Source organism: Anser cygnoides, chromosome 3 (assembly GCF_040182565.1).
Source record: "Anser cygnoides isolate HZ-2024a breed goose chromosome 3, Taihu_goose_T2T_genome, whole genome shotgun sequence".
Classification (NCBI taxonomy): Eukaryota; Metazoa; Chordata; class Aves; order Anseriformes; family Anatidae; genus Anser; species Anser cygnoides.
The window spans coordinates 6,056,832-6,083,046 of NC_089875.1; the positions used below are offsets into that span (position 1 = coordinate 6,056,832).

Genomic DNA, 26,215 nt, shown 5'->3' on the forward strand with positions numbered 1-26,215 from the left:
ACCATTTATATCCAATTTGGCTTAACATCTGCAGTAAAAAAATACTGTAGCATGATATCAGAGATACTTTAATACTGTCTTGTAAACAGTAAGTAATAAGTAGCAGATACTCCAAAGGCTACACTTGGGCTTAACAGAAAGACCACTAGTTCCGCAGTCAGAGTGTAATGGTAGCGTACCTTTCAGAATCAGTTGTTTTCCACTGGAATACATTTTAATTGAATCATACAGGTACAGTACTGATTAGATGATTACAATTGATTTAAAATATACTAAATTTAGTATGTTTTTTTAAAAAAGTCAGTATCAACCTTTTGTGCAAACTGAGCATTTTGTCATCTGTCCTCTGTTGTGATTAATTTTTTAAATGGAAGTTATTCTTGCAATTCCAGTATAGACAAAATGTCCTTGGAGAAGCTGCTGTGAACACTGTTAAAAAATGTGTTGATTAAGGATAGAGCTGTTAAGTATAAGGCTGGTAAACCAGAGCTATATGTCAAAAATGACTTAAGATTTTTGAGAACCAATTTAAATTTCAAATGGGATATGTACTGCTTTGAAAAACAGTCCCTGATGGATCTGAATATGAATGCTTCAAGTCAAGTCACTCAAAAAATCCTGTGGGTTACTTTTTAAAGAGGCTAGAAATGCAGCTTTTCAAAACTGCTGTCCTCAAGGTTTGTATGAATCGTGTGTGCAAGTCTTGGAGTACTGTGTATGCTGCACGCATGCTGGGCAATGCTTGTTCTGTGGGCTTTCTTCATTGAAATGTTACACAGCATTGTCTTTTATATGAAAGTTTCTACTAGGGGTGTTTTTACTAAAATTCCATATAAATTTTGTATTTACGATCTTGCTGTAGTTCTCATTTTTTTCAGTGTATAGATGGCTCATCTGTTTAATTAACAACTTTAATACTGATCTTCTAATTAATAATGGCTTGTGACTTGCTTCTGAAGATTCTTCAAACTTTATGAAACAAACCTTTTATCAAGGTTTGAAATGAACAAAACAAACAAATGAAACAAACCTATTATCAAGCAGTTTCCTTTGTATACAAGTGGAAAAAATGTTTGGAAACACACCTAGATCTAGCCTTTGATGGTAATAACTGTGGACTGAGCAGTAAACTTTTGAAGGTATAAAATGCAGCTGGGCAAATGGAGACTGAGCAAAACAGTGCAACTGTGAACCCTTGATGGTTGTCACCTCTACATTGGGTTAGGTTTTTTGGCTAGTAATCTACTGTCTAAGCATGCAAACAGTGCTAGCACTCTCTGGGATTGGAGGACAGCTGTACACATCTCCCTACTTACCTGTGGCATCCCTCCACCTTATGTGGGGTCAGGAAGGTACAGACCTAAATCATACTTCTTCTGACAATTCTCAGGGAGCAGGTACTACTAAAGAAACAAGCCCTGGGGCTGGGTGTACTGGAGGGAGAAGTGGTGTTTTGTGACTACCAGGAAATATTGCTTCAGCATATTTGGGTGATGTGAACGACAGGATCCAGTACGCAGTTGGATACATCAGGTGAGTTTCCTGGGCTGCCTGTCTGCACAGAGCAGAACTGCTCTATAGGTGGGGTGATTTGCAATTCCCTCTTTCTTTTCCATTGCATTGATTTCCTGAGGTGTAAAGTCAGGAGGGTGGTGGTTGCTATGGAGCCAAAAATGATGCTGTGAACCTTCTTGTACATCTTCCCTGCATTGTTTTCCTCGTACCCAGTTATGTGGGTCCTCCTAGGATAACTGTTCCTCTGGTTGATGCTCCAGCCTCCCTGCACCCTGGCAGTCCCGAGACTTCCCAACTGACTTCCCAAAACAGATGTTCCTGGGGCCTTGTTAGGGCCACCTACTTGCTGTTCCTGGGTGAAAAAATTGTCTTCATTCATACAACGAAGCCATTGTCTTTGGCTCAGTCTCATGCTGAAGTCAGATGGCTGAAGAAAAATACTTTCTGTTGATTCTTCTGACTTGGAGGGGTCAAAATCGATTGGTTCAGCTCTGATTGACGAGATACTCACTGAAAACACTTCACTTTAGCGTTCACAATTATAAAGGTGTGTTTTCTGACTTTATTTGCAGAACTTCAGGAATGTCCATGGGGAATTTGGAAGTTAAAACACAGCCATTTACCTATGTAAAAAGTTACTTGATAAAACAGCTTTCCACAGCACTCTTGAGAAACACTTAAGTAATCTCTGAGACATTGAAATATTTTAATTATATACTGGAGTTAACTTTTCCAGTTAATCTTTACTTCAGTTAACTCAAGTGAGAAAATCCCAGTTGACTCATTCCTCACCTGTGGAGTTTTTGCTGCTTCACAGGAGATAACTGATGTTTCTCTGATCCTGCAGTAGGAACATAGTGACTCAGGCTAAAATTCTATGTAGTTCTTTTCCTCTCTCTGGCAAATAACATATGTAAGGACAAGTGTGTAATGATATTTCTTAGAACACTTCTTTTTGGCTTCTGATTGAATCACTTTCTGAGCTGGAAGTTGTATGTCTGTAATTTGCAGCCCTCTGTGGGTTTTTCATCCTGAACTTCTGATATCCCTTTTTTAACTTAAGTGCAAAGAGGTTCCTTTGCAGAGCCTGGTACAGCTGAGGTTCACTTATGTGATGCTGTTTTCCACTGGCAATTCACTAGTGACCAGCTCAGGAAACAACTGAGAAACAGCTGATATGGGAGAGGGTGTTACTGGTACACTTCTTTTTTCCCCTCTGCCGTAATCACATCTGGACATTTCACAGAATCACAGAATCGTCTAGGTTGGAAGAGACCTCCAAGATCATCTAGTCCAACCTCAAATTTCAATTGCACATTGACTTTTGCCAGTGAGATTTGTCTTGGTTACCTGGGCAAACTCCTTGCTGTTAAATAAGATGCTATCCTTTTTGCACCAAGGTTAAAGTTAAGACAGCTGATGTCTCGTTAAGCAGACAGGATGTCCCTCATCCAGAGAGGGAGCAGCCAGATAGATTCATTAAAATAAGGATCCAATTACTTGGAAAGAAGCTGTGTCAGAGCTGGTCTGTGTCGCTGTCAGATGTGCTGGGGAGACATTTGCTGTGCCCTCCTAGGGATTACACTCATGCTACCAGTAAGAGGATACGCAATTGTAGTGTAGCTACAGATTAAACTTTTTTGCTTAGTTTTGTTTCCTTTGTGCTGATACTGGCAGTTTCCTCCATGCCTCAGCTCATAAACTGGCCAGTGGTGGTAAGGGTTGTCTGGAGTAGAAGCAGCTCTAGCTCCTGGTGGGCTTTCGAGGGCTGTAACTTCCGAGGGCGTGTTGCCTGGGCTGCAAGAAGAAGTCACTGTGCTTTGGCATGTTTGGCATTTTCTTGGGGGATCTATAAAGGGTTGCATGTGAGCAATTTAGTGATGGGGAGGGGAGGAGAACTTTTAGTACGAGTGGCAAAAAATGACCGGTAAAGACAGGCTGGTATCACGTGAATATGATAAATGAACATAAATGGAGAGTGAAAGGTTAATGTGGGAAGTGCTATGAAGAGCTTAACTCTTTTTTTTTTAAGTGCATATAGATGTAAAAGTAGGGGGAAAGATCAGCAATGAAACAGTGTAGTTACCTTCAGCAATTTTGTGCAAATTTCCAACATGTTGCATTCATTAATGTTGAATTCAGTTGCACACATTAAAATGTTTAGCTATCACACAATGCTTACTTCCTCATGCTAAAAACAGCCATTTATCCTAGAGCATATGTGATGCAAACTGAATAAATGTAAGCAGATATATCCCCTGTTTTGTGCTGGGAGCACAGAGAAATGTCAATGTAAGCCAGTTTGCATTTAAATTATATGCAATTATAAATACCCGATGGTGTAATTGTATATTGATAATCATTTCCAGTAATTTCTCCCATGAATATTCTGACCAGCTATAAAAATGAACACCCTAAGGGGCCCCATATGTTTTAAGCTAAGATGCCCTCATCTGGGAAAGCAGCTATTTCTAGCTGCAAATCTCTTCAGTGCCATCATTCTCTTAAGATGATTTCTGAAACTGACCTTACAGTTGGCACCATCCTTCCTGCTCCAGTCCCTGAAATACTCCTCCACAGATGCTTGACAATCTCCTTTGAATCTTAAGCACTCCTCTCACTCTTTGCAGAATATTGTGTTCCTAGTTGTTATTTATAAACCAACAGCAAGGATGATGGCTGTGGTTTTAACAGAGGTATATCTATATTTAACTCGATTTCTTCATCAATGCTGAAGAATTTAGATAACGCCAAGTAACTTAACATCCCAAATTTTTGGAGGAAGTAAGGCACGTATGTACTTCTGTTGCATTGCATTTCTTCATGTTTGTTCATCACGAGATTCCTCACAAATAACTGACAGTAAGCAAACAACAGGTTCTCTGGTTTGCTTGCACTGTAGACAGAAACAGAGGTGTGTGCTGGGCTTTGGTGACCACAGTGCATGCTGCTTTGTTCCTGTGCTTGTTGCAAAGCTCTGCCATGTTTTATACTGTGCTTTAGAGAGTATTTCCAAAAAAGGGACCAATTTCTGTATTCTCCCCCAAACCTGTTTTTTTATTCTTAAAAACAATTGTTAATAATTCAAGTGTGCAGGAGGAAAACTGAGTTTTATATACACATGATATAACTGCAAGTTTTCCCTATCAAACAAATACTGTATACCTGTTCCAAACAAAGTATATATGTGGTATTTGTTAAATCCTAAATGAAAATTAAATCAAGAAATCTTAATGTTGTATTTTGGATGAGTATCATCTCTAGTAAGCTAATTTTATTTGAAGCTGGTGACTGCACATGACTTGATAACATTCTAAGAACAGAGCTCTCTGGGTTGTGGAGGTGGAATTACCCTAAAAAAACAGGAATTACTTGCCTGAGGGTATATTAAATGTCCTAGCTGGGTGACAGCTGGGTTTATGCAACTTGGCTCAAAATTTGGAGTTTTAATGGAAATAACTGGAAACATGCTTGTGTTAACTGTTGTTCTAAATGCCAGTCCAGGCTCAGACCTGCTTTTATAAATCAACTAAATCAGAATTTTGCTTTTTGAACATAAAAGGTATCTTTTTTTCAGTCTCCTGGATATTTTTGACGATAGTTATACACAAGAGATGGTACTTGCCTGTTACTGGAGTTTTGAGTCTTTTTCCATTATGTTCTAGGTTCACCTCACCACATGAAATAAAATGTGGTGCTGAAGTCCAATATGACACAAGAAGTTGGTGTATATTTTTTGTGCATAGATAAGCAAGTCAAATCTCGATGAGATCCCACATTAATGATTTACAGACAGAAATACAAAGTTTAAAAGATTGGAAAGTAGGAATAAAGTTATCCTGTGAGATCTGCAAACATGTCTGGAAAGCCAGTTTGTATTTCGGATTTTGAAGATTATGCTAAAAAATTTCTCCCCAAATCAGTGTATGATTATTACCGATCTGGAGCGGATGACCAGGAAACGTTAGCAGATAATGTGGCAGCATTTTCAAGGTAGGAGGATAATTTAAGGTTGTAGAGTGCGTAAGTTCTGTGTTATTAGTAGATGTGGTGCAATATTCTTTTTGTGTCAACAAAACTTGCTTTTTCTGAAACTTCTTTATTTTTAGCCAAATGACTCAAAATTCCTTCTCAGAACATCTGTCTCTCCCCTTTCTTTTCCTTTACCTAACATTTTCTATCAAAAAGCAGTACCAAAAATCCACTAGCATGATTTAACTTTACCCACGTTTCTTTTGTTTCAGGAAACAAACTTTCCAGGTGTAACGAATATTTCATAAGCTGATGAAAGTGTAGTTTCTACATTTTAAGCTATAATACAGGCAATGCATTTGTGTATTATTGTACTTTTTAGGTCCCGAGTCAGTTTCAACACAACTGTACCTCCTAAACTGAGTTACTTTTGTGGCCTTCCCTGGTAAGTCTGTGCAACACTGCTAAATTGCAGCTGCCTATCCTAGCATATCCTAGCCGTGTGCTCTGGAGCAAGCTCTGAAAGCCAGTGCTCAGTACTATGTGGCTGTTGTGTGACTGACTGTTCAGGAGATTTCCAACAAAAGGTCAGCACTTCACCATGAAATATTGTAAATGATAGGTATTATTGTAAACCAGTTTTGACTTGCAGACCATAGCTCTGGGCTCCTGTCATCAGTACCTCAAATCACTCAACCCTTTGTCCCAGAAGTGCAAGGTCAGCACAGAGTAAAGCAACATTTCCTGTCAGATTCAGTGGAGGAGTGTCAAAACTCATGTCAAATCACTTTGTGTTATATTGGCTCCCCATTCCCTGAATCTGTGCTGCAGCTCTGCTACCAGAGCATCATCCCCAGCAGAGCAGAAAGGAGAGAACGCAGCCAGCGGGCTGATCACCTCATCCTGGTTGATCCCAGTCAAACTGTTTAAACTTGCAGGTGTTAACTTCCCTTTCCTTCTGTTACTGTCTTTTGTTGGTGTGGACATCTAACTCCCCTGCACTTGTCTTTTACTAATCTCTTAAGGCTTTGTCTTTAATCCTGCTGTGTCTAACAAACCATAACTATTTTTCCCAATTTATTTTCAGTTTTTCTCCCTCCCTACTTTGGTTTTCTTTCACTTTCACAAATGTCACATATCCTGGCAGCATGGCTAATAGTTTCTGCCTTGAGCTCAAACAAAAATGTCAAACCTGGACAGATGTTACAAGCTGCATTGTAGGAGAGGTTAGGATCACTCAGCATCGTTTTTTCTTTTAACATCAGACTAGGGTAGAAATTTAAAGTTGGCACTAATGAAGAGTCATTGAGTGAGCTCAGTCTAAACTCAAGGGGTGTGGATGTTCCCATGCCTGTAGAGAAATTTACTGGGCTGGATTCTCATGTCCGTATGGGGTATGACTCAATTCCCCTTCATCTCACAGCACCTGCCACTAGCTGGATTTCAAATCACTTTACAGTGGTGGTAGCTATTGTTTGCTTTATGCCTTTGAAATGAAATATAAGCTAAGGGTTAGAGGAAGGACAGGTACTAGTTTCAGCGCTAACTTCTAGGCAGCTTGCTGAGTTGGGACCTGCACACTCAGGCAGAGCTGGGTGCCTGAAAGGAAACCAGCAGCACCAGGGGAGTGAAAAGAGGGGCCACCAAGCTAATTGGTTCCCAGTGTCTGAAGTTGAGGAGATGCTGCAATGGAGCTCTCATCTCTTTCTGAGCCTATTGCAGTCTGTAATCGCCTGGGAGATGAAAATGTTTTTGTTGACAAAGGAAAGGGTTGTGTGGGAACACTTCTGGATTTCAGAATGAGTTAAAAAGGGAGCAGCGGTTTTGAAGGTATAAGTCTTTTTAAGTTTCCAGATGCTTTATAAAGGTTATTTACCCTAATAAGAATAAAATAAAATGTTAAGAAAATCACGTTCAGAAGAAGTGATCAGAGGTAATAAACTATAATAGTAGTGTGTTTTTTTTAACTACTGACTACTAGAGCTAATCATGGTTACACCATGAATCGTAGTTGGATCTAATCTGTTTGGAAACCAGGTAAGAAAAAATGAGTATGTCAACTTGCCATTTTGGTATTAGTGGGGCTAGATGTTAGTGGTGATATAAAAGCAGCTTTGCTCTGAAGTTGTTTCCCACTGCAGGAGCAGACTCCTCTCATACAGGCCTCCTTGCATCACCCTGGTCACCTGTTGGATTCACCTCTTTCCTGCAATCTTTCATTGTATTTTCAGCCTCTGGTTTTAGGCATTCAAAACTGCAGAGCTCACAGGGAGCCTGTGACTGAGGGTGGTATTAATTAGCAGTGCCTTGAACAGCCTGAGGGCATGTAAATTTGCCAGATCTTGGTGTGACTGAAATGCCCATGTACTGGCTTCCTCCTCCTCAGCAGTGAAGTTACAAATGGGGGTGGTTCTGGAGGTGGAAGCTGTGTTTCTGTTTTTGCTCTCCGTTCATTTGCCTGAGTATTAGATGATCCTATTCCAGCAGTTGCTCTAGACCATTTAAATGCCTTCCAAAAGGCAGTTAATAAAATCTAAATGACTGACAAATGGGATTTACTCTATTAAATCATCAAACAGAATTTACCAACAGCCAAAGAGAGATGGCATGGGCCAGAAATATTGAAGTCAAAACTATGCTTGTTATCTTCATTTCACTTCTCCTCTCTCTCTCTGTATAGACCCAAGCACAGACAAGTGCAGTGACATGCTGAAGGCCACCTAGTAAAACAGCGGGAGAGCTGGGATCAGAGTCCAAAACCCAGTCACTGTTGTAAGACATGCTGTCCACTGGTTTCTGATAACTGCAGCACTGGCACAGCTCTTCCTATAAGAAAGGGTAACATAACCGAAGTCATCTGCCAGATGGTCCTTCCCCTCTGTGAAGGTGAACCCTGAACTCTCCCTTCTTTAATGGGATGTTGGACCTCTGTGGAAGCATGTTGAGCATGGTGCTCCATGGGGTGGATCTCAATAGCAACGGTGGTCCCTACTTGTAGCTGCTGAGGGACCCCATGTGACAGTGTATTTGTGTTTTCTTAGCATATGGGATGCTGTGGTTAACAATTTCAGGCCATGTGTAATGGCTTCCTTGCAGCACATCTAGAGATGTGAAACTTGGTATAAAGACTTGAGGTTATCTTAGATTTTAAGACTAACTTCAGCACAAGCGACTTCGAAAATCTTCGTTTTTAATATGATGCTTCTCTGAGAGAAGCATGGTCGAACCATTATGGATGCAGGGCTGCTACTCACTCTGGATTCAGTCCCTGACTTGCATCGTCTTTGCCTTTGAGCATGTTATTGGTTATCTCCCTGCTCCTGAGTGCTGATCATGGGTAAATATAAAGTAAGATGGACTTTACACTCACAAAGATCACGAAGTGTCAGATTACTTTGTGAAAGAAGTACAAAGCTTTGCTTCCAATGACCAGAGAAATCTCATTTTGATTTCTACTGTCAAAAGCTTAGTAAATACTGTTTCAGGACACAGGGATCAGCCTGTTTAAAGATTTAAAGTATAGTATTTAAATATTTATAGGTATCTGTATAAATATTTGTATTTAAATGGAAAAGAAGAAAACATGAAATTGAACCAAAAGCATGAATTCTTAGCCGGTATTTTTGTGATGCATGGTGCAAGATTGTTTAGGTGATACAGAATGATAGGACAGTTTCTATCTGGAAAAAAAAAAAAAATCAGTCGAATTTGTGAGCTCTTAATTTTTTTTGGCAACTTAATGGTTGCATTTACAATGGAAATAGATTATTACTAAGGAGTGATCTAGCAAATGAATGGCTGTGTTGATAAATAATGCAATACCTTTGGAATGGCCTATGCAATTTTTGGAACAGCACAATTCATATCCATTTGATAAAATCAAATGGCCTGGCCTTTTGACAGCACAGGAGCTTAAAGTAGTTTGGACTTGTAATTAGATACTGGAGTATAAAATGCCCCCAAAAGACCAAAGTTTAAGATGAAGTCAACACTAGGTACAGTCATTCTTCTCCAGCTTCCAGTTTATCTGAGATTTGATGTTGGATTGAAGAACTGGTGTTTACATTTCAACATCAGCATTTTCCTGATAAGGCCAGATAATTTTTTATTCAGTTTCCGAATGAAATGGAAATGGCACTTGCATAAGTGAGGCATTAAGGCCAGAGACAGCCATTTAGGGTGTCAGAGCATACATTATTCCCTATGGCATTTGACTTTATTCACCTTGCATTTGTTCTCCGTCCCAAAACACCATGTGTCCTTCCAACACTGTGCTGTCTCGTGATTAAATTCGCACTCAAGTTGTCAAGAAAGCAACAGGCCTGAATAAAGAATAGATTTTATGACAAGGCTTGGATGCCTTTGGCTTGATGGCTCTCAAGAAATCAATCTGAAATCACCTCTTTCAGCATTTTAATGAGGGTAGAAGTATGTGTGTTTAGGAATACATTTCTGATAATCTGCTGTGACATGTTTTGCCACTGACTTCCCAGTGGCATTTGAAGTTGCATTTTTTTGTCGTGTACCAGGAGCTTGTTTATCAGTGACAGCACTGATGCATATTTTCTGTAAATGTACCATCATATTGTAGCTAGGTATTAAGGGCATTGAAACGATTGGGCACATGCTTTTTTTGACCAATATTTAAATTAAGGCTGAGAATGTGATTGGGGTCAAACAAGCATGTCAAGTTGCAGGGAGAGGAAAAGAAAGGAATGCTTGCAATAACAGGTTGGGTACATTTCTGTAATGTCTTTCACCTCAGATTCAGCATGCTCTGAAAAGAATTGCTGTGTGGATGGTGAGACATCCTGGTAGAGAAAATGTATTTTCCTCAAGCAAAAGCAGCTGTTGCTTGGCCTTGTGCAGCAATAGTACGTGCCCCTTGTGATGGGAAGTAGAAGTTGTAGGGGAGATTAAGGTTATCAAAGAGGGTTGGAGCTGGGATGGGGCCTTTGCCTGAACACTGCATCCTTTCCCAAGCACACTGCTAGCAATGCAGTGTGAAGGAATTATTTAGTATGAATTCAGAAGAGAAATGAGAACAGCTGCTTGAAAAGTGTGCTACGTTTTGAAAATTTCAGCAGTTTTTCAAAGCTGAAAGAGTCTGAAAAATGAGTGCTCTCCTCTTTATCTTACTCAACTGCAGGATAATTTACATTCTGAAATTTCTGAACAGGGAGGGAAAAGGGAAAGCCCATTAATCCCCCTTCACTTTCATCCTTCTTTCAAAACAGCTTTCAGCTGAAGTTGTCTGAACTGGGAGAGCTCACTACCTTCCCCAGTGCAGCACTTCCCAGCCACCAGCTGGGAAGAAAGACGCAGCAACTTACAATTAGTGATTATAGCATGCAAGTGTGGGCTTTGCTTAAAAAGATGTGGGTGACAAGAAGATAAATTACAAATGTACAAGGTCTTCACAAAATATCTTGCAAATGCTATGAGCAAAAGCATTGCAGGAAGCATGTCTTGTGTGGCAGTCTAACAAATGTGTGCTCTAGTTACTGGGAAATAATGTTCTTGGTTTTTGCTTACTGCTGTTAAGGGTATATCCCTATGGCTTGTCCAGAAAATACCTAATTTCAGTTGTCTAGTAAACTCGCAGCTGAAAAAATCCACATTTGATAAAACCTGCATGCTCTTTACAAAAGCAGCAAATACTAAGATGATGATCCCTTTGGCGTTATTTGTGGGATCCAGTAAGTGCTCAGTTATGAGTATTGATTTGATGCTGGTCTAGAGCAGGTGACCTACTAAGACGCAAGGAGAGGAGAAGCCAGAAAAGCAATCAGGAGAAACTTCATGTTTAAATTCTGGGGCTAATAAATCTGATGGCCCCAAAAAGCTTGTGTACAGAGTTATTTGATGGTACGTAAAGGTGAGTGGGAAGGAGAGCGTTTATCACTGCTTGTAACAGCATCATTTTTCTTGTATACACTGCTGGGGGGAGATAGGGGACTTTTTCTCTTTCTGCTTCTTTTCTGAGCTAAAAGAACTAAAGAAATTTTTGTTCTCCAGGACTGACACTCAAATGTGTGCTTTGAAATGGCAGTTGTTTGCACCAGGTAAAAAAATCCTACAGGTCAGGGACAGCTGAGAACTAGGTGGCTGGAAAAGGGTAAGATATTTCATGTCCTTATGCTTTTGGGTTAGTCTGTAAAATTGAGTGAGATTATTAATGAATTTGTATTTGCTGGGAAAAGATGCCTTGGAGCTGGGAGAAAGCCTTTGGAATGAAGATCAGGAAGAAGGGGAAAAAAGTCATGTTTTCTATGTCCCACCCTCAGCCTGTCCTCCCCTAAAAAATAACAATCTGCCATAAAAGCATGAAAACAAGTCTGAGGAGACATACTTACAGTGTGTGTCTTGGCGTCGAATAATACAGATGACTCCCACAACTACATCTCTTCTTCTAAGCATCATAACCATCCTTCTCCCTTGGGAGCGCTTTCTGGAGAACTAGCATGGCCCAGTGCTTTATGGCATAAGAAATTCGGATCTCATCCTGGCTATGTCTCAGGCTTTGTATGGAAATGAAAATTGATCTTCCTATAAAATGAAAAGACTTTTTCTTTTTCTTTCTTTCTTCCTCCCTTCCCAACCACCCCCAACCTGCAGCTTAGTATGCAAGCTCAAGCTGACCGCTACTCAGAGCACGATCTTAAGATAACTGGCTCTGGTTGCTCTCTTCATGCTAATAATAATAGTACCCGTCTCCCTCAGGCATTCTAGTGCTGAGCAGGTAGTCAGGTTCAGCAGTACTAGAGATTAAGCTTTTAATTATTTTCTTTAATTAAAATTCAATAGCAGTCATCTAAAAGTGCAGTCTTTCAGAGAGAAGGATGCATTAGTAAGACATTGATGCAGAGCCAATTACTGCTTGCAGAGAACATTTGGACCTTGCTCAGAGCACACCCCTGAGAGCCAGCACCTGCTAATGCACACCCTCTTGTGGCTTGTGCTAACAATGGCTGCACTGTGACGTTACGTGGTTGATGAGAAAAAGTCCACTTTCACAGGTACTCCCATGAACGCAGCCATATTAACATAGGTTTGGATATTGCCAGTGGTGTCTAGCTGACCCTGTGACAGGGTTCATTGGCCTGTTGTGCCCCCATTTGGGAGCAGGAAGGAGGAGATAAATTTTTGTGTCCAAACGTGATGTCCAGCCTGACTGCGTATTCAGATGTGTTGTGTGTGTTTTAGTTCTCTTTTGGAGTCAGCTTCCATTTGTACCCAGGCTCAAGGAGAATGAAGCCCTGGGTTGGTGTGGTTTCTGGTGGATGCACTGGAAGCAAAGCAAGGTCAGGAACAGTTGAGCAGATTCAGGGTCAAGTCATTCAAGGACTAGATTGTAATTTAGTCTCTTGGGAAAGTAATTGTGCTACTTGGTCTTTTCCTGTACCAAATTACAGTGGCTGCATTTGGTCTTTTCCTGGAAATCTCAAATCTTTGTGGTATGATGGGCTGCTCCTGGGGCTGCAGTTACTTTTCAACTAAGCGTGTGATGCACAGCAGCCTGTGTCTGCTGGGGTTGTGGCTTCTCCAGGCCTAGCGGCTCTCAAAAGGTGCCAGCAAAGACGTAATGCAGAGAATGTTCGCAGCCCTCTGAGCTGAGAAAAGCCAAGGCAGTGATCCTGCTCACCTGTTTTCCACTGGAAGAAGTATGGCAGCTCATTTTTCTCAATGCAGAGACCCAGAGCACAGGGACAAGAAGGGGCGAGAATGCTAGCCAGGCTAGTTTTATCCAAAAATCTTGTATCCTTTGGCTCCCTGGCCCATCAGGCAAACAACTGAGGGAGCTGAGAGGGTGACTAATTTCTTCTGTTCCCGCACACCTTCTGTCATCCTGTTCTGTCCCAAGGTTTTCCGGGAAGCTGAGATTCACTAAATGTTCTTTTGCAGCTCCCATCTTTTCTTTCAAATGATACCAGCCAATGGTTTTCAAAGGATCTTTGCCTCTTTCACCCTCTATTGACTTTCACCCTCTATTGATTTTGGTCCTTTCTTGCCTGCTTCTTCCTCGCTTTGTACGTTTTGCAGGTTCTCTACAGCTCCAGGTCACACAATGTTCTGTTCCAACAATCCCCTACCTGGTGCCTTGTTGCAGCATCCTCCCCTCCATTTTTCACCAGTTTTCTCCTGACAACAGGAAAATCTGCTCTTGTACTTAAGGAACTATAATTCCAGTGATGCAGGTATTTTATTTATTTGTCAGATGGAAGCTGTACCCCCGGGTGCTCAGGGACGTGTCTGTAATGGACCTGTCAACTTCAGTCTTAGGGCAGAAAATCAGCATGCCTGTCTGCGTTGGAGCAACTGCTATGCAGCGCATGGCTCACGCTGATGGAGAGGTGGCTACTGCTAAAGGTAAACTGTGCAGCGTCCCTGCAGTCCTCTTATCTCTGAATAAACAGAAAAACGGTGGGAAGGGAGCAGGTGGGCACTTGTTTCTGTGTCTTCAGAAGGAAAAGGTAGATGCCCAGGACATCAGTAAAGAAGGTGACTTTGATCTGGATCCCAGACTTAAGGCACACACAGGCTTTGCCCAAACATCTTCAACAGTGGTTGCAATCTGACATATCAGAATAGTAGTACTTAATTTTCAAAGGTGAAAATGGAGGGGGAAAAAATTGCTATTAGCTTTAGTCCATGTTACAACAAATACAGACTACAAATACAGATTAACGTGGAGAACTAGACACGGGAGGCATGAAATGAAGCAGGTTGTGTGACCAAACTGGAAGAGGCCAAGGAGAGCATCTGATGTCCCTCTGTGGGTGAGCTGGAGCTGTGTGATGGCTCCAGGAGTCGTCTTTTCAGCCCTCTCTGTTGTAACTGTTTTCTATTAAAGATTGTGTCTTTCTGGATAACTGGCAGAAACATTTTTGTGATCTTCTGTAATACAAATACATCCCTATCTTTTTAGGGCTACGAGAGACTACAGTACTTAAATAATATGACTACATTATGTTAGTCCTGCAACTGCTGGCAGATTGCTTTTGTACTACTTTGGCAGCACCTTTTTAGGAAAGCCATTTGGTCTTGTTTTGGGAATGAATTGGTAGAAAAATCACCTTTTTTTTTTTTTTAACAGAAATGGCAATTAAATAAATAAATAAAAGCTGCCTGTTTCTGGCTTGAATTTGCAAGCTTTGGATACTTTTTGCTTGGCTGAAGGGTCACCTGGTGCCAGAAATCTCCCCTTGGTGTCCTCCTTGCCCACTCCACCAGAGCATCTGTCATGGTGTGAGTGACTTGATTTCTCTAACTATGGATGTTTCACAGGCCTGCAGGAATCCTTAATATCATTTGTCATCAAAATAAAAAATGAAAACATCTGTATATTTATACATTCTATAAATGTAAATGTGTATATATTTTCATGACAAGATATGCTTCCTTTCACAAGACTTTATGAACACCAGTGCTCATCCATGTCTTTGCTTCTAGAAATTCAGAAGCCCTTGCCTATCTCAAGACTTTTTGCTTCAAATATGGCATTTTTTTAGGACATCCCAGGGAGCTAGCAAAATAAGGGCCCCTCCAAGCTAGATGATACACAGAGGTTGCTGATGTGGAGCTCGCAGCCTTAAAGTGTGTGAGAAATGGAGTATTAAACAGAATTCAGATGTAAAAATTTCTCACTCCTTAACCCAAGTTGCAGAATGAGACAATCTCAGAAGAGGTCACATGGTGTGCCTGCTGCATACAAAAAGCATCAGGGTGTACATTACCAGCATTGAAGAATGGAAATAGTTACAAAACAGAAGTAGTGCTGTGCATGGATGAGCTATTAATTTAACAGCAATTCCATGACCAATGCAGCAAATGCTAGTGTGAAGTGAGTCTGATTATATGCCCTGCAGTGACAGCTGGTCTTGATTCTTGTTAAAATGCAGCATTGCTGGGAGGTTCACTGTGATGAGCTGCAACACTTCAGTATTGTCATCCAAGGCCTTCAGCAAACACAACCTTGTTGTAAGGTTTAGACTTTGCTTCTCAATAAGGAGCAATCTGAATCCTCCTTTCTGTCAAAGGAGGCTTATTTTAATTTATAGTATATTTGGGGATGCCTTTTGTTTTTTTCTTTTTGCTAAGAGATTTATTAAGAAGCCAGATAGCATGCGTATTGTATGTGCAGGCACATTCCACACGATGGAGCTCGAATACCTTAAACTAGTTGGAGAAGCAGCGTCCTGTCAGCTGTGTTAGTGCTGTCCTGGCCTTTGGCAATGCTTGTGAATTATTTCTGGCCCAGGTTATGCTGGGAGGAAACTCTGAAGCATAATACTGTTAAGTGCAAACACATTAATGCAATGTTAAGAGTGAGATTAGAAATACACAAAACCCAAGATTTTTCTTAACAAAAATACCCACCAATACTATGGCTTGGCCGCATTTTAAGTCATAAATCTATAACTGCATATAGAGTTGAGTGATAAAATAAGGCTAACTACTAGGGCTGAGTTATGGTTGTGGTAGATAACTTAATTTTGGAATTTCCTGACTCTTTTGCACTTAGTTTCAAACTGTAACATGATTATTGCATTTAATATTCCTGGATTTTCAAGCTAGGGGAGAGCTTAGTGTGCTGGCAATGGTCTGAATATGTGGTCAAATAAACATGTCCTCGGGAGTTGATAAATTTTTCATCACTTTAAGGACAGTGTAATTAAAATCACACCCTCTGTGTTGCATTAGCATATCTTGTAGAAAAAAGTCCTCAGTTTTGTGCTCTGTTAGAGGTGGAGCAGGGCATTTAATGCCAAGCTTTTGGTTTGACCTTATAAGATGACAGGGATTAGCTGTAAAGTACACGTTTGGCTTAAAGCTTCCCTTAAATTTGGGACATTTGGGATCAAGGGTTTTGTTACATCCAACTTCTCTTAAACTTAGTGATACCTCAGAAATACAAGTGGCTAGGCTGGTGGTTGCTTTAAATCCACTTTTGTTTCAGCTGCACTGCTTTATGTAAGTCAAGAAAGTCTGATCCATAGTCTTGTGGCTTTTTTGAAAGCACTATGTACTTGTAAGCTTGAATATACACCTCAGGTGTATAGGGAACAATGCATGCAGCTGTTGTGATGGCCCTTACAAAGCACAGCGTGGTCTGAGCCTTGTCCCCTTCTGGCTTGAGCAGCTGTAGGACCAGGCATTATGCATCCTGACTCTCACTGGGGGGCACAGCAGCTGCCCAGAGGAGCGCCCACAGTGCATTTATGTGCGTGTGCCTGGGCAGGTGCCATAAGAAATGTAGCTGCCGGGTTGGGATTGAACCTCAGGAAAGGATCTTGGATTCGTGTCATCTTCACCTACAGAACAGGGTGGTGCAGGTAGAAATAGCAACCTTTTTTCCCCTGTTTTTGTATTTCATCAGCAATGTCTAGTCCTACCAGTGACTTCCCTTAAGCAACAGCATTGTGCTTTGATCTGTTCTGCTCTTCCAGTGTGTTTGCCTGCAGGCTGCTGCATAAATGTCCTCTCTGGGGAGAAGGGCATCGATGTCATGCTGTCTCTCATTAGGTAAAACTTCCTTTGCAGACCCCTTGCTTCAGGAAGGAGTTGTGTTTTGGGGAGCTGCTGTTTCTCCTTGAGGGAGGCTCCTCCACAAATGACCACACTGGTGTAAAGGAGCATGTGTCTGACTTAAAATAGGTCAAAGTCTGGCCATTTGCCTTAAACACACCTTCATCAACAATTCGGTTTCATTAGTAAAGGTTACTTTGGGGGAAAAAAAGTTGAATTGTGATATTAAAATTTCCTGATGGTAGGCAATTGAACACAATATTTGTAAGTTACTCCAAAAGTTAACTCCACTCTGAACAGTATAAGCTGTAATTACGGTCAAAACTTGTATAGCTTCAAATTCCAGAGGTTGGATTTTGTTATACTTGTTAGCTAGACTTTATATATATAGTCCGTACTGGCTGCAATAAGTTTGTTCGTCAGTTTTCTTTGACATATCTAAAAGGACATGGAGTCCTTCCTTATTGAGTGCTTTCTCATACTTTAAACAATTTCATGGACCTTGGCAGAAGTTATTCCCTTTTTTTTTTTTTTTTTCAGGGCTTGCTTCAAGTATATTCCCTAGCATTTTTGTTGTAGTTCATCTGTGGCAATTTTCCAAATACAGGATTTTCCTTTTCAGTAGAAACTGAAAAATTGGGAGGAAAATTGTTTTGGATTAACTGAAATGTTTAATTTGATCCAAAAGGCAATGTTTTATTTCACTTTCCTACTAGCTAATGCTTTTAACCATAGCTCGCTTTTGAAACAAAAGTGTTAGCTCAGAAGAAAACATTTCCATTTTGAAAATATCAATGCATGACATTTTGACTTTGGTGAATTTTTCTTGTCCTTCCCACTCCAATTTCAGCTTCTTTAAAAAATATTTGCCAAATTCAATGAATAATCTTAGCCACCATTAAAGAGCAAAGGGCTGTTCTCTAAATACTTTTCAGCAGAATTTTTCCTATTTTTTCCCATTTGTCCATTGGAATATTCACTGTTCCTCAATGCAAAGACATTCATTTCCATCCTGACTTCATGATGTGCTTGCAAACCAAAGTGATCCCCATGTTATCTTCTGTCTGTACTCACGCATGAGTACATGTACTCACCATGAGTACAGTAGCACTTATGGTCCTGTAAATAGGACCCACCTTTAAGTACACTGAAACAAAATCTTGTGCATTATCCAGCTGCTTAGCAAGAGATAGCAATTTTTTGAAATCTCAGTTGATCATGAACAGATATGGAGCATTATTTTATCAAGATTTCTATTGTTATATAGTGATGCTAATTGCATAATGCTGTCTTAATGCTTACTGACTACCTAGTATTCTATTGTTTTAGCCCATAAGCGGTATTGCAGTACCTGACTTCTCTTAGATTTACTGAAAATCGGGCTGAACAGCTTGATTGTTTTCTTGGCCAGATCTTTCAAAAATGTTGAATGGTAGTTGTTCAGGTCTGATGATTTTGTTTACTCTGCGATTGCTCTCAAACAGCTTTCTGAGTTACTGCTGACTCAAGAAGGATTTCACCATCACCTGTGATGCATCTGCAGAGTCTGCTTTGCCAAATGGAGAAGAGGAATACTGGCTGAAAAGCTTTTTTCCCACCTGTTTACTTACTGTTAACTCTATCATTTTCACCTAGACTTGGATCAATACCTTTGTTCCCTTGGCTCTTAACAGGCTTCTAAAATGCTTTTTGTTTCTTTAATGCTGCTGAAGATCCGAGTTCAGGTTCCTTGTGCTCATCTGATGTTCCCATGACTTTGAGCAAAGGATTTTGTGATCTGCTGTTTTTTGTGCTCAGCCCCATGGTGACAACAGCAGGACTTTGCACCCATCTCTAACCTGCTACTTATATGATCTAATAAAATAAATTTCAGGGCATGGCTACTCCACAGAGTCATTGAAAGGAAAATATTCATGTGGGACAACATGGGACCTGACCCTGACTCCCCCCAGAGATGTGTATGGCCAGGGTACTTTCTGGTGCAACTCTGTACAGGTGCTCTGGCATGACAGACCTTCAGACCTGGAAGAGTGTTTTCCTGCTGCCTTCCTGCCCAGCTGACAAAATGTTGTGTCAACAAATTGTAGGCCCAACTTGCACAGAGAGTTTTGAAAGGGATAAGTGAGGTAAGTCTGGGCAGGGGATTTCTCAGCCAAGTGTGTTTCGTCAAGAGAGCAATGTTAAGTACTTTAAACAACTCTGTTTCTTAGGAGATGCAACTCAAAGAACATAGCTACTTCTCTTGAGAAATACCACTGTGCCAAAAGGACACCATGTTGATCCCAAACTTATCCTTTGGCCCCGAACATGGGGACAGTGGATTCAGGGAAAAATGACCACAGTGGGGCTTTTTGGCTGATGTGCTTCTGAGATGCCCCTGAAAGGCAAACAATGGGAACTTGCAGAGCAAGAGAAAACCAGCGAGATTTACCATTTCCATACAAGGAAGGTAACCCTGACAAAACACAAAAGGTTAAACTGGGATCTTCTCCAGTGCTTTCCACTGAGGTGTGTTGCCTCTGGGTTGCCCACAGGAATAAACTCTGTACCTTTTCCATATCAGTTAATGTAGTGATATCCCACCAGAGTTAGAAAGGAGACATGGTTTAAAGATGAAAAAAGGGCTGAGAAACATTATTATAGAATCACAGAATGGTTTGGGTTGGAAGGGACCTTAAAGACCATCTAGTTCCAAGCCCCCTGCTGTGGGCAGGGACACTTGACACTAGACCAGGTTGCCCAAAGCCCCATCCAACCTGGCCTTGAATGCTTCCAGGGATGGGGCATCCACAACTTCCATGGGCCACCTGTTCCAGTGTCCCACCATTATTGCTCTGTTCTCCTGAGGACTTCACAAGTAGGTCCTGTCCCATGGTCAGCCTTGATTTGTTGCTACGTAAAATAGTTCAGCTGAATTCCTCAAGAAAGAAGACAGTCCTGTTTGGTTTGGGTTTATCTTTCTTAATGAAAATAAGTGTCCTTGTGTCTCAGTTCAGGTGTGTCCAGAGGCTCAGGGCAGGTGGCAATGGGGTTGAGGCACCTGTGCCCGTGCAAAGCAGCTGTGGAGCAAAGTCTGTGGAGGTCCTCTTTCTTAAGCACCCTATCATATCCCAATTAGAGGTGCATCTGGCCTTGAACTAAGGTGGAGTACAAAGAACTTAAAGCTTTATCATCCTGATCTTGACAACTCCCCCTAGCCTCCTGTGTGTGCCTAACGCCATGCTTTCTGCTCTGTCACTGACCTCAGTGGGAACCTGTGGTGTGTACAAAGGTAAATGTATGCTTTGGGCAATGCTTAGGATTTGGGTTTAAAAGATGACCTTAAAAAAAAAAAAAAAAAGGCTATCTGAAATGGCATGAGGAAAGGCTGGTTTAAAAAAATCTGATGTTTAAACTCTGGCAAATGTCACATGTTGCTGCAAGTTTCCCGTGGGAATACGGATCTAGGACTGACTTGTAACAGTAAATTTAAGTATTCGCAGCACCCCTAAATTGAAATGTAAAATATAGTTGTTAGAGGAAATGAACTGCTTCGGTTTTCTTCAACTGCAGTTACGTATGTAAGAAGAAGTATATTTTGCCAAATCCTGATTTGAGGTAGGGAAAAAACTGGTAATACTTTGAGACTATGTATCATATTTTTGAAAGCCTACAAAATTGTCAAAACCTTAAAAATGATCAAGGTACAAATGTAGGTCAACTAAAACTGAAACCTGGAATCTCCAAAACTTTGAAAAATTTTGTGTACATAGACTTTGAATTTGACCGTGAAAAATCACAGAATCATTCAGGTTGGAAGAGAACTCCAAGATCACCTAGTCCAATCTCTGGCCTAACACTAACAAGTCCTCCACTAAACCATATCAATAAGCTCTACCTAAACGTCTTTTAAAGACCTCCAGGGATGTCCAAAATATATGTGTTGAGCTGGTGCTTTACCAGAGAGTGGTTAACTTTAAAAGTAGAATGAGGGAGGAATTTTGTGAGTACACTCTTATGAAAACTCCATAACCTAATTTGGGATAGTTGAACTTTGATTTTCATCAAAAATCTAATCTTAAATAAGATGAAAGTGTTACCTTCTCTTTTGCCATATATCCAGGTAAGTTGAAAGGATATGGTATTTTGTGTTTAAAATCTATTCATTGAATATACTGTGGGGTTTCTATTTCCATTTCTGCTTTTGCAATTGTTCTTGTGTCCTTAGGGCTGTATATGTTCAGAATAAAAGTAAGAATAGAAATAAAAGGATACCTAAAGACAAATTGAACCATAACATTTACATTTTTCCCTTATCTGATCTGAGAGTTTTGCAATTGCTGGGTTAGTAACCCCTCCCTCTCATTCACGAACTCATATTTGACAGAGCAAAAGGAATGCTGCTCCCTTGTTTCTCAGCATCACTTAATGGACTTGATTGAGTAAATCACTTGTAATGGGATTTGTGACAAACCACCACAGCTGATCTGAGCAGGATTTTAGGCATTCAGTGGGTTCTTCAGAAGAAACTTATTTCTAGGTACTTAATCTGTGAGAGGGGACTATTTCCAGTAATTTTAAAGAGACTAATCAAAACCCTCCACATTGTAGCCCTTTGGTTCTTTGCTAGGTCTGTGCATGTTCCACCATGGAAAGCTTGTGCCCTCCAGCACAGCCCCTCTAAGATGTGCAGAAAGATTATTATTTTTATTAGTTACTAGTGTGAGCTAGGCCTGGAATTTTAAATTGGTCAGTTGTTTCCTTTTACTCCACTGAATCAGATTGTATTTTGAGTCAGTTAATATTTATACCTTATTTCAGTCCAGATTTTTGTTCCTGTATATTGTAGTCAAGCAAATATAGCAGCAGCAAGAATAATTGAACATGACTTAAAAATTGCAGTGATTGAAGTGGATGGCTGTGGTGTGATGCAACTCACCTACCTTTAATCATTTACACGCAATCTATTCACCAGAGGCTGCCTTTATAGCCAATGAGGAGAATTATACCTTCTAACTATTTCACTTTACTGACTTCAAATGGAGTCTAGGAGACTATCCCATATGCACATGCTTGTATTTGCTCAGATACATCAATCTTAATAAATTAGGCAACAGATGCATTGACAACGGAATACTATACATTGACATACAATACAATACATTGACAACAACTGATTGACAACGGAATACTATAAAACAATTGACCTGTGAGGATTATTCAGCAAAGACTTCAACAGTTTGACCCACTTAGCCTTTTGATTAAGTTGCAGTCTAATTGCAAATGATTGGGGAAGAAAATACAACACAAATCGGTGGTTTCTAATGCACCTTTTCTTGGGTAGGCAGAGGGAGAAAAACACTACCTTACCTCAGTTCCTCTTAGGACAGCGCAGATGCATCTATATCGGTTCGTGTTATATGCTGTCTTTTGTGATGTATACCTTTTTTCTGTTTGGAAGCAGAAGGTGAATTTAAGTGGGCAGCACTTTCTGAAGCTTGTTAGATGTTTCTTTAGGCTGCTCCTTAAAATCTGTTGTTTCAGCAGTTTACAGCTCTTCATGAGGTAGCAAAACCTGGAAGACATGGGAAGGCATGGGTATTTTCACTGACTGAAAGCTGCCTTGTGGCTCTATCCAATTTGTTTGAAAAAGCTGTTCATAAGCTTCAACTCTGAGACTTGTAATCCTCATTTAATAAAATGCTGTCATAAAGACCACTTTTTAATGCCTTCATGGGCTGGAGATGAGGTTTTGAAACAGAGGTCCATTTACATTTAAAAAAAAAAAAAAAGTATTGCGGTAGACCAAGAAAAATAGGCTTCATATAATATTTGAGTTTTACAGTATGATTTCCTTTATTTTACATTGTGATAGATTACTTCTAAAAGAATAAGTCATATATTCATAAAAATGTAGTTGTATGAGGTTAGCTGGTTTGCAGTGCAGCCCAGTTTGGAAATCACCCTGTGGAGGTAGCTGGCACAGAGCCTTGAGCTGCTTGACCCCTTCTGGGATTGTTTGCTGACGTTTGACCATGGGGCTGCCCACACCTCAGGAGTGATTTCACTGTACAGTTATTGAATGTGAAGAAGGAAAGTGCAAATAACATTTGGTATGAACTCCCATCCCTTTGGCCTCTGTGGAGATTTTTGGACATCACTTGTCTGGTGTACCTGCACATCTTCTTTTTCTCGTTTAGGGACTCCTGGATGGCAACTGCCACTTGGGATGTTTCTCTCACTTTCAGCAAGACCAGATTTTTATTTTTAGTTTTATTACTTTTCCAGAAGAGTGAAGCTTTATGTGCAGGATCAGGTGATGTATGTTGAGACCCACTCCTTTAGGTCATGAGATAGGATGCAAAGATGTCAGACGAAACACTAGTGGAGGTTCCCCCTCGAGTATTTAAATGTCCACCAAAAAAATCCTGTAGAGGCATTGAATCTAAACATCATGTTGGCTCTGATCTCTGGGTGACAGTGTTCATAACATTAGCTTTGTAGTCTTAGTTTACCACCACTCTTCTGAAGATTTGGAGCTAGATAGGAGCCCTGTTCAAAGATTAGTTGGAACAAAGTCATTTTTCAGTTTTTCAGTTGGAGAAAATGTGATTAGCTACCTAATCTGTTATCGGCTAAGACGTACTACAGCACCCTTTTTCTTAAGTCTGTTAACATTTGTACTGTGTACCTACATACACTTATCCAACTTGCACTGTTTTACAAACAAATACTTCACAAATTGATGTTTTTTCCATTTGCATGAAATGGTGAATGAATAGCAGAATGATGTTTTAACATTTCAGCATAATACGATATCGGAAAACAATCTAAAAATGCAGGCAGGGAGGAAATAAAATTCTTTCATGCATTGCATGCAAGAAACTGAAATGTTCCCCTGTGAAACTGACCATCCTAACAGCTCAATATTAACTCATATGAGAGGGACAATGCACTTTAGCTGGTGCTTTTGGCTTACATCTGTGGGAAGTTCTTATGTGGAAAATAAGAAGCCCTCAACCTTGAGGCCAGTAGCTTCCTTTTTATAATCAACAAGAGCTATAAAAACAGCAACACTTGCTAGACAAGAGATCTTGGACAAAATAAGGATCGCATCTATGTAATAAGGTTGCCTGCTGGACTGTGTCCTTTCTCTCTTCTGTTATTATACACTGAAATACCCTGCAGGGATGAAAACAGGCACTTGCTCAGAAAAGTCCTAGGAGACGCCTTTATTAAAAGTGTGCTTAATGCTAGCAAACATCTTGGGGGTGGGAGAAAGTAGTCAAAAGGCTATGATAAAAACTTGGAAAAGTAGCAAGTGCTCGAGGGTGCTCATGTGGCAATGGCGAGGAGGACTAAAGAGCAATGTTGACAATGATAGTCCTAAAATGCCAATCTGCACCAATGTGGCAGCATTCCAAAAACTGGAAATACGAAATGATTTTTTTTTGGATCATTTAAGACTATGTGTATGCGAGTATGTCCTTAAATGTGTGCTAAAATTTCTTGACGAGTGTTAGCCAGACTCTAGAGGCTTACAGAGAGGCTCCCCATAGGATGAAGAATTAGTAATGTGGGATTAGGCTTATTCTGATTATAATGTCTTTTATTTCCAGTATTGGAACAGGAATCATCCCAAACATGCACACAGCAGTTGCCAGAAATAGGCCAATGAACACAGAGAATAAGCCAGAGAGCTCTCGCAGCAGCCCATTGCTGTTAGTAACTGCTAACTATTAACATAGCATTCACTGAAAGACTAGCAGCACATTCACGCTGGAGAAAGGCAGTGTGAAATCACATGCACTGACACTCTCTCATGAGCCAAGTGCTCCTGTTTAGAGGAGCCTCTGTGTTTTGGGGCAGTCTTGAACATGACCTTGTGTTCCTCCAGCCTGCCAGGCCATGGGGACAGGGATGATGCTGAGCTCCTGGGCGACCTCCTCCATTGAAGAAGTTGCTGAAGCAGCTCCTGACAGCCTTCGCTGGCTGCAGCTTTATGTGTACAAGGACCGGGAGGTTACCAAATCCCTAGTGAAGCGTGCGGAGAGAGCAGGTTACAAAGGGATCTTTGTGACGGTGGACACGCCATTTCTCGGAAGGCGCATTGATGATGTGCGAAACAAGTTCCAGCTTCCTCCCCACCTCAGGTAGGTGCCTGCTGGTGGGATGTGGGATGAGCATTTGAGTTGGTACGCTGTACAGACCCTGACTAATACTTGCTGAAGTGCTGGCACAGTGGTAGCAACCAAAGATTGGCTGGAAGGGTAAAGAATGAATGGGATGTGCAGGACTTGGGTTTGCAAAATGGAGCTAAAAATCTTGTCGGAATCTTGTACTTACAAGGTCCTGATACTGTCCGCAGTATCATGACATATTTTAAGAGTACTGTGTTTGCCCTTACTCAGAATCTGGAAATGAAAACAAAATTGAAATTAAAAAGAAAAAATATATATATTTTGAAGCAGATTAGTATTGATTTGAGTTCTGAGTGAAAGTTAATTTTGAATATTATTAATGTATCTGAAGTGCTCTTCCAATGTCTCCTCTAACTGTTATGTTATGCAATGTATGTACCATATGTAATATGAACATACCAAGAAATACAAAATCACATCCCAAGGTTCTTCATTTTCATAATACTCATTTCAAAGGTAAGCCATGGGACTGCACAATAAATCCGATTGTTCACCTTGGAGACACAAAGCTCCAGAACATGGGGTGTCAGATCCCCCCCTATATGCCAGTCCTTGAAGCTAATATATGAGATAGCGAAGACTGACAGAACAGCCTTAACTTTGCCTCTGATTTCTATATTAAAGTACAATCTTATGAGAAAAGCACCAGAAGACACAAAAATCCCTGACAAACCTGACACTAAAATGTAGTACGCTGGTATGTATATGCCCCACATATTAATCCTGCTATAGATCCGTGATTGACAAAGCATTGTTGATACACACTGTCATTTTACCCGAGGAGAAGGTATTTTTAAGAGCTTTTTTTTTTAGGGACAGTATCATTTTAAGGCCTGGGGTTAAAGTTAAACAGTTTTTGAATGAGAGTCAAATAACCCAAAAAATATTTGAGAAAAGCAATAGAGAATTTCTGAAACACTTTGACCCCACCTGACCCACCAAGAACAAGGTTTTGTTTGATTGAACCATATGCAATAATATGAAGTTGAAGTAATCTTTAAAGGTTAAAGTTCCTTCAG

The 26,215-nt window shown here is 40.5% G+C and overlaps 1 protein-coding gene and 1 long non-coding RNA gene across 16 annotated transcripts in view; one reads left to right on the top strand and one right to left on the bottom strand.

The window, feature by feature from the left end:
- The window catches only part of LOC106036652 (uncharacterized), a 66,493-nt gene that overhangs the window by 19,489 nt on the left and 20,789 nt on the right, over window positions 1-26,215 (bottom strand). For 3 of the 14 annotated variants that reach the window (XR_010830834.1, XR_010830835.1, XR_010830836.1), the window contains exons 3-5: window positions 22,366-22,570; window positions 15,661-15,780; window positions 11,844-12,036 (exon numbers count right to left, since the gene is read on the bottom strand). This is a non-coding gene — a long non-coding RNA (uncharacterized lncRNA). Of the gene's footprint in view, window positions 1-3,195; window positions 3,313-8,190; window positions 8,314-9,347; window positions 9,810-11,843; window positions 12,037-13,805; window positions 14,085-14,171; window positions 14,386-15,660; window positions 15,781-18,367; window positions 18,563-22,365; window positions 22,571-26,215 lie in introns of those variants that run through there. The other 11 variants (XR_010830839.1, XR_010830837.1, XR_001207502.3 and 8 more) reach the window with 11 other exon arrangements.
- Window positions 3,306-26,215, top strand: part of HAO1 (hydroxyacid oxidase 1) — a 31,512-nt gene continuing 8,602 nt past the window's right edge. The window contains exons 1-3 of one of the 2 annotated variants that reach the window (XM_013182177.3): window positions 3,306-5,508; window positions 13,706-13,857; window positions 24,893-25,148. In XM_013182177.3, coding sequence (XP_013037631.1) covers window positions 5,372-5,508; window positions 13,706-13,857; window positions 24,893-25,148 — 545 coding nt within the window. In that variant the 5' untranslated portion in view covers window positions 3,306-5,371. Of the gene's footprint in view, window positions 5,509-12,061; window positions 12,792-13,705; window positions 13,858-24,892; window positions 25,149-26,215 lie in introns of those variants that run through there. The other variant, XM_013182173.3, reaches the window with a different exon arrangement.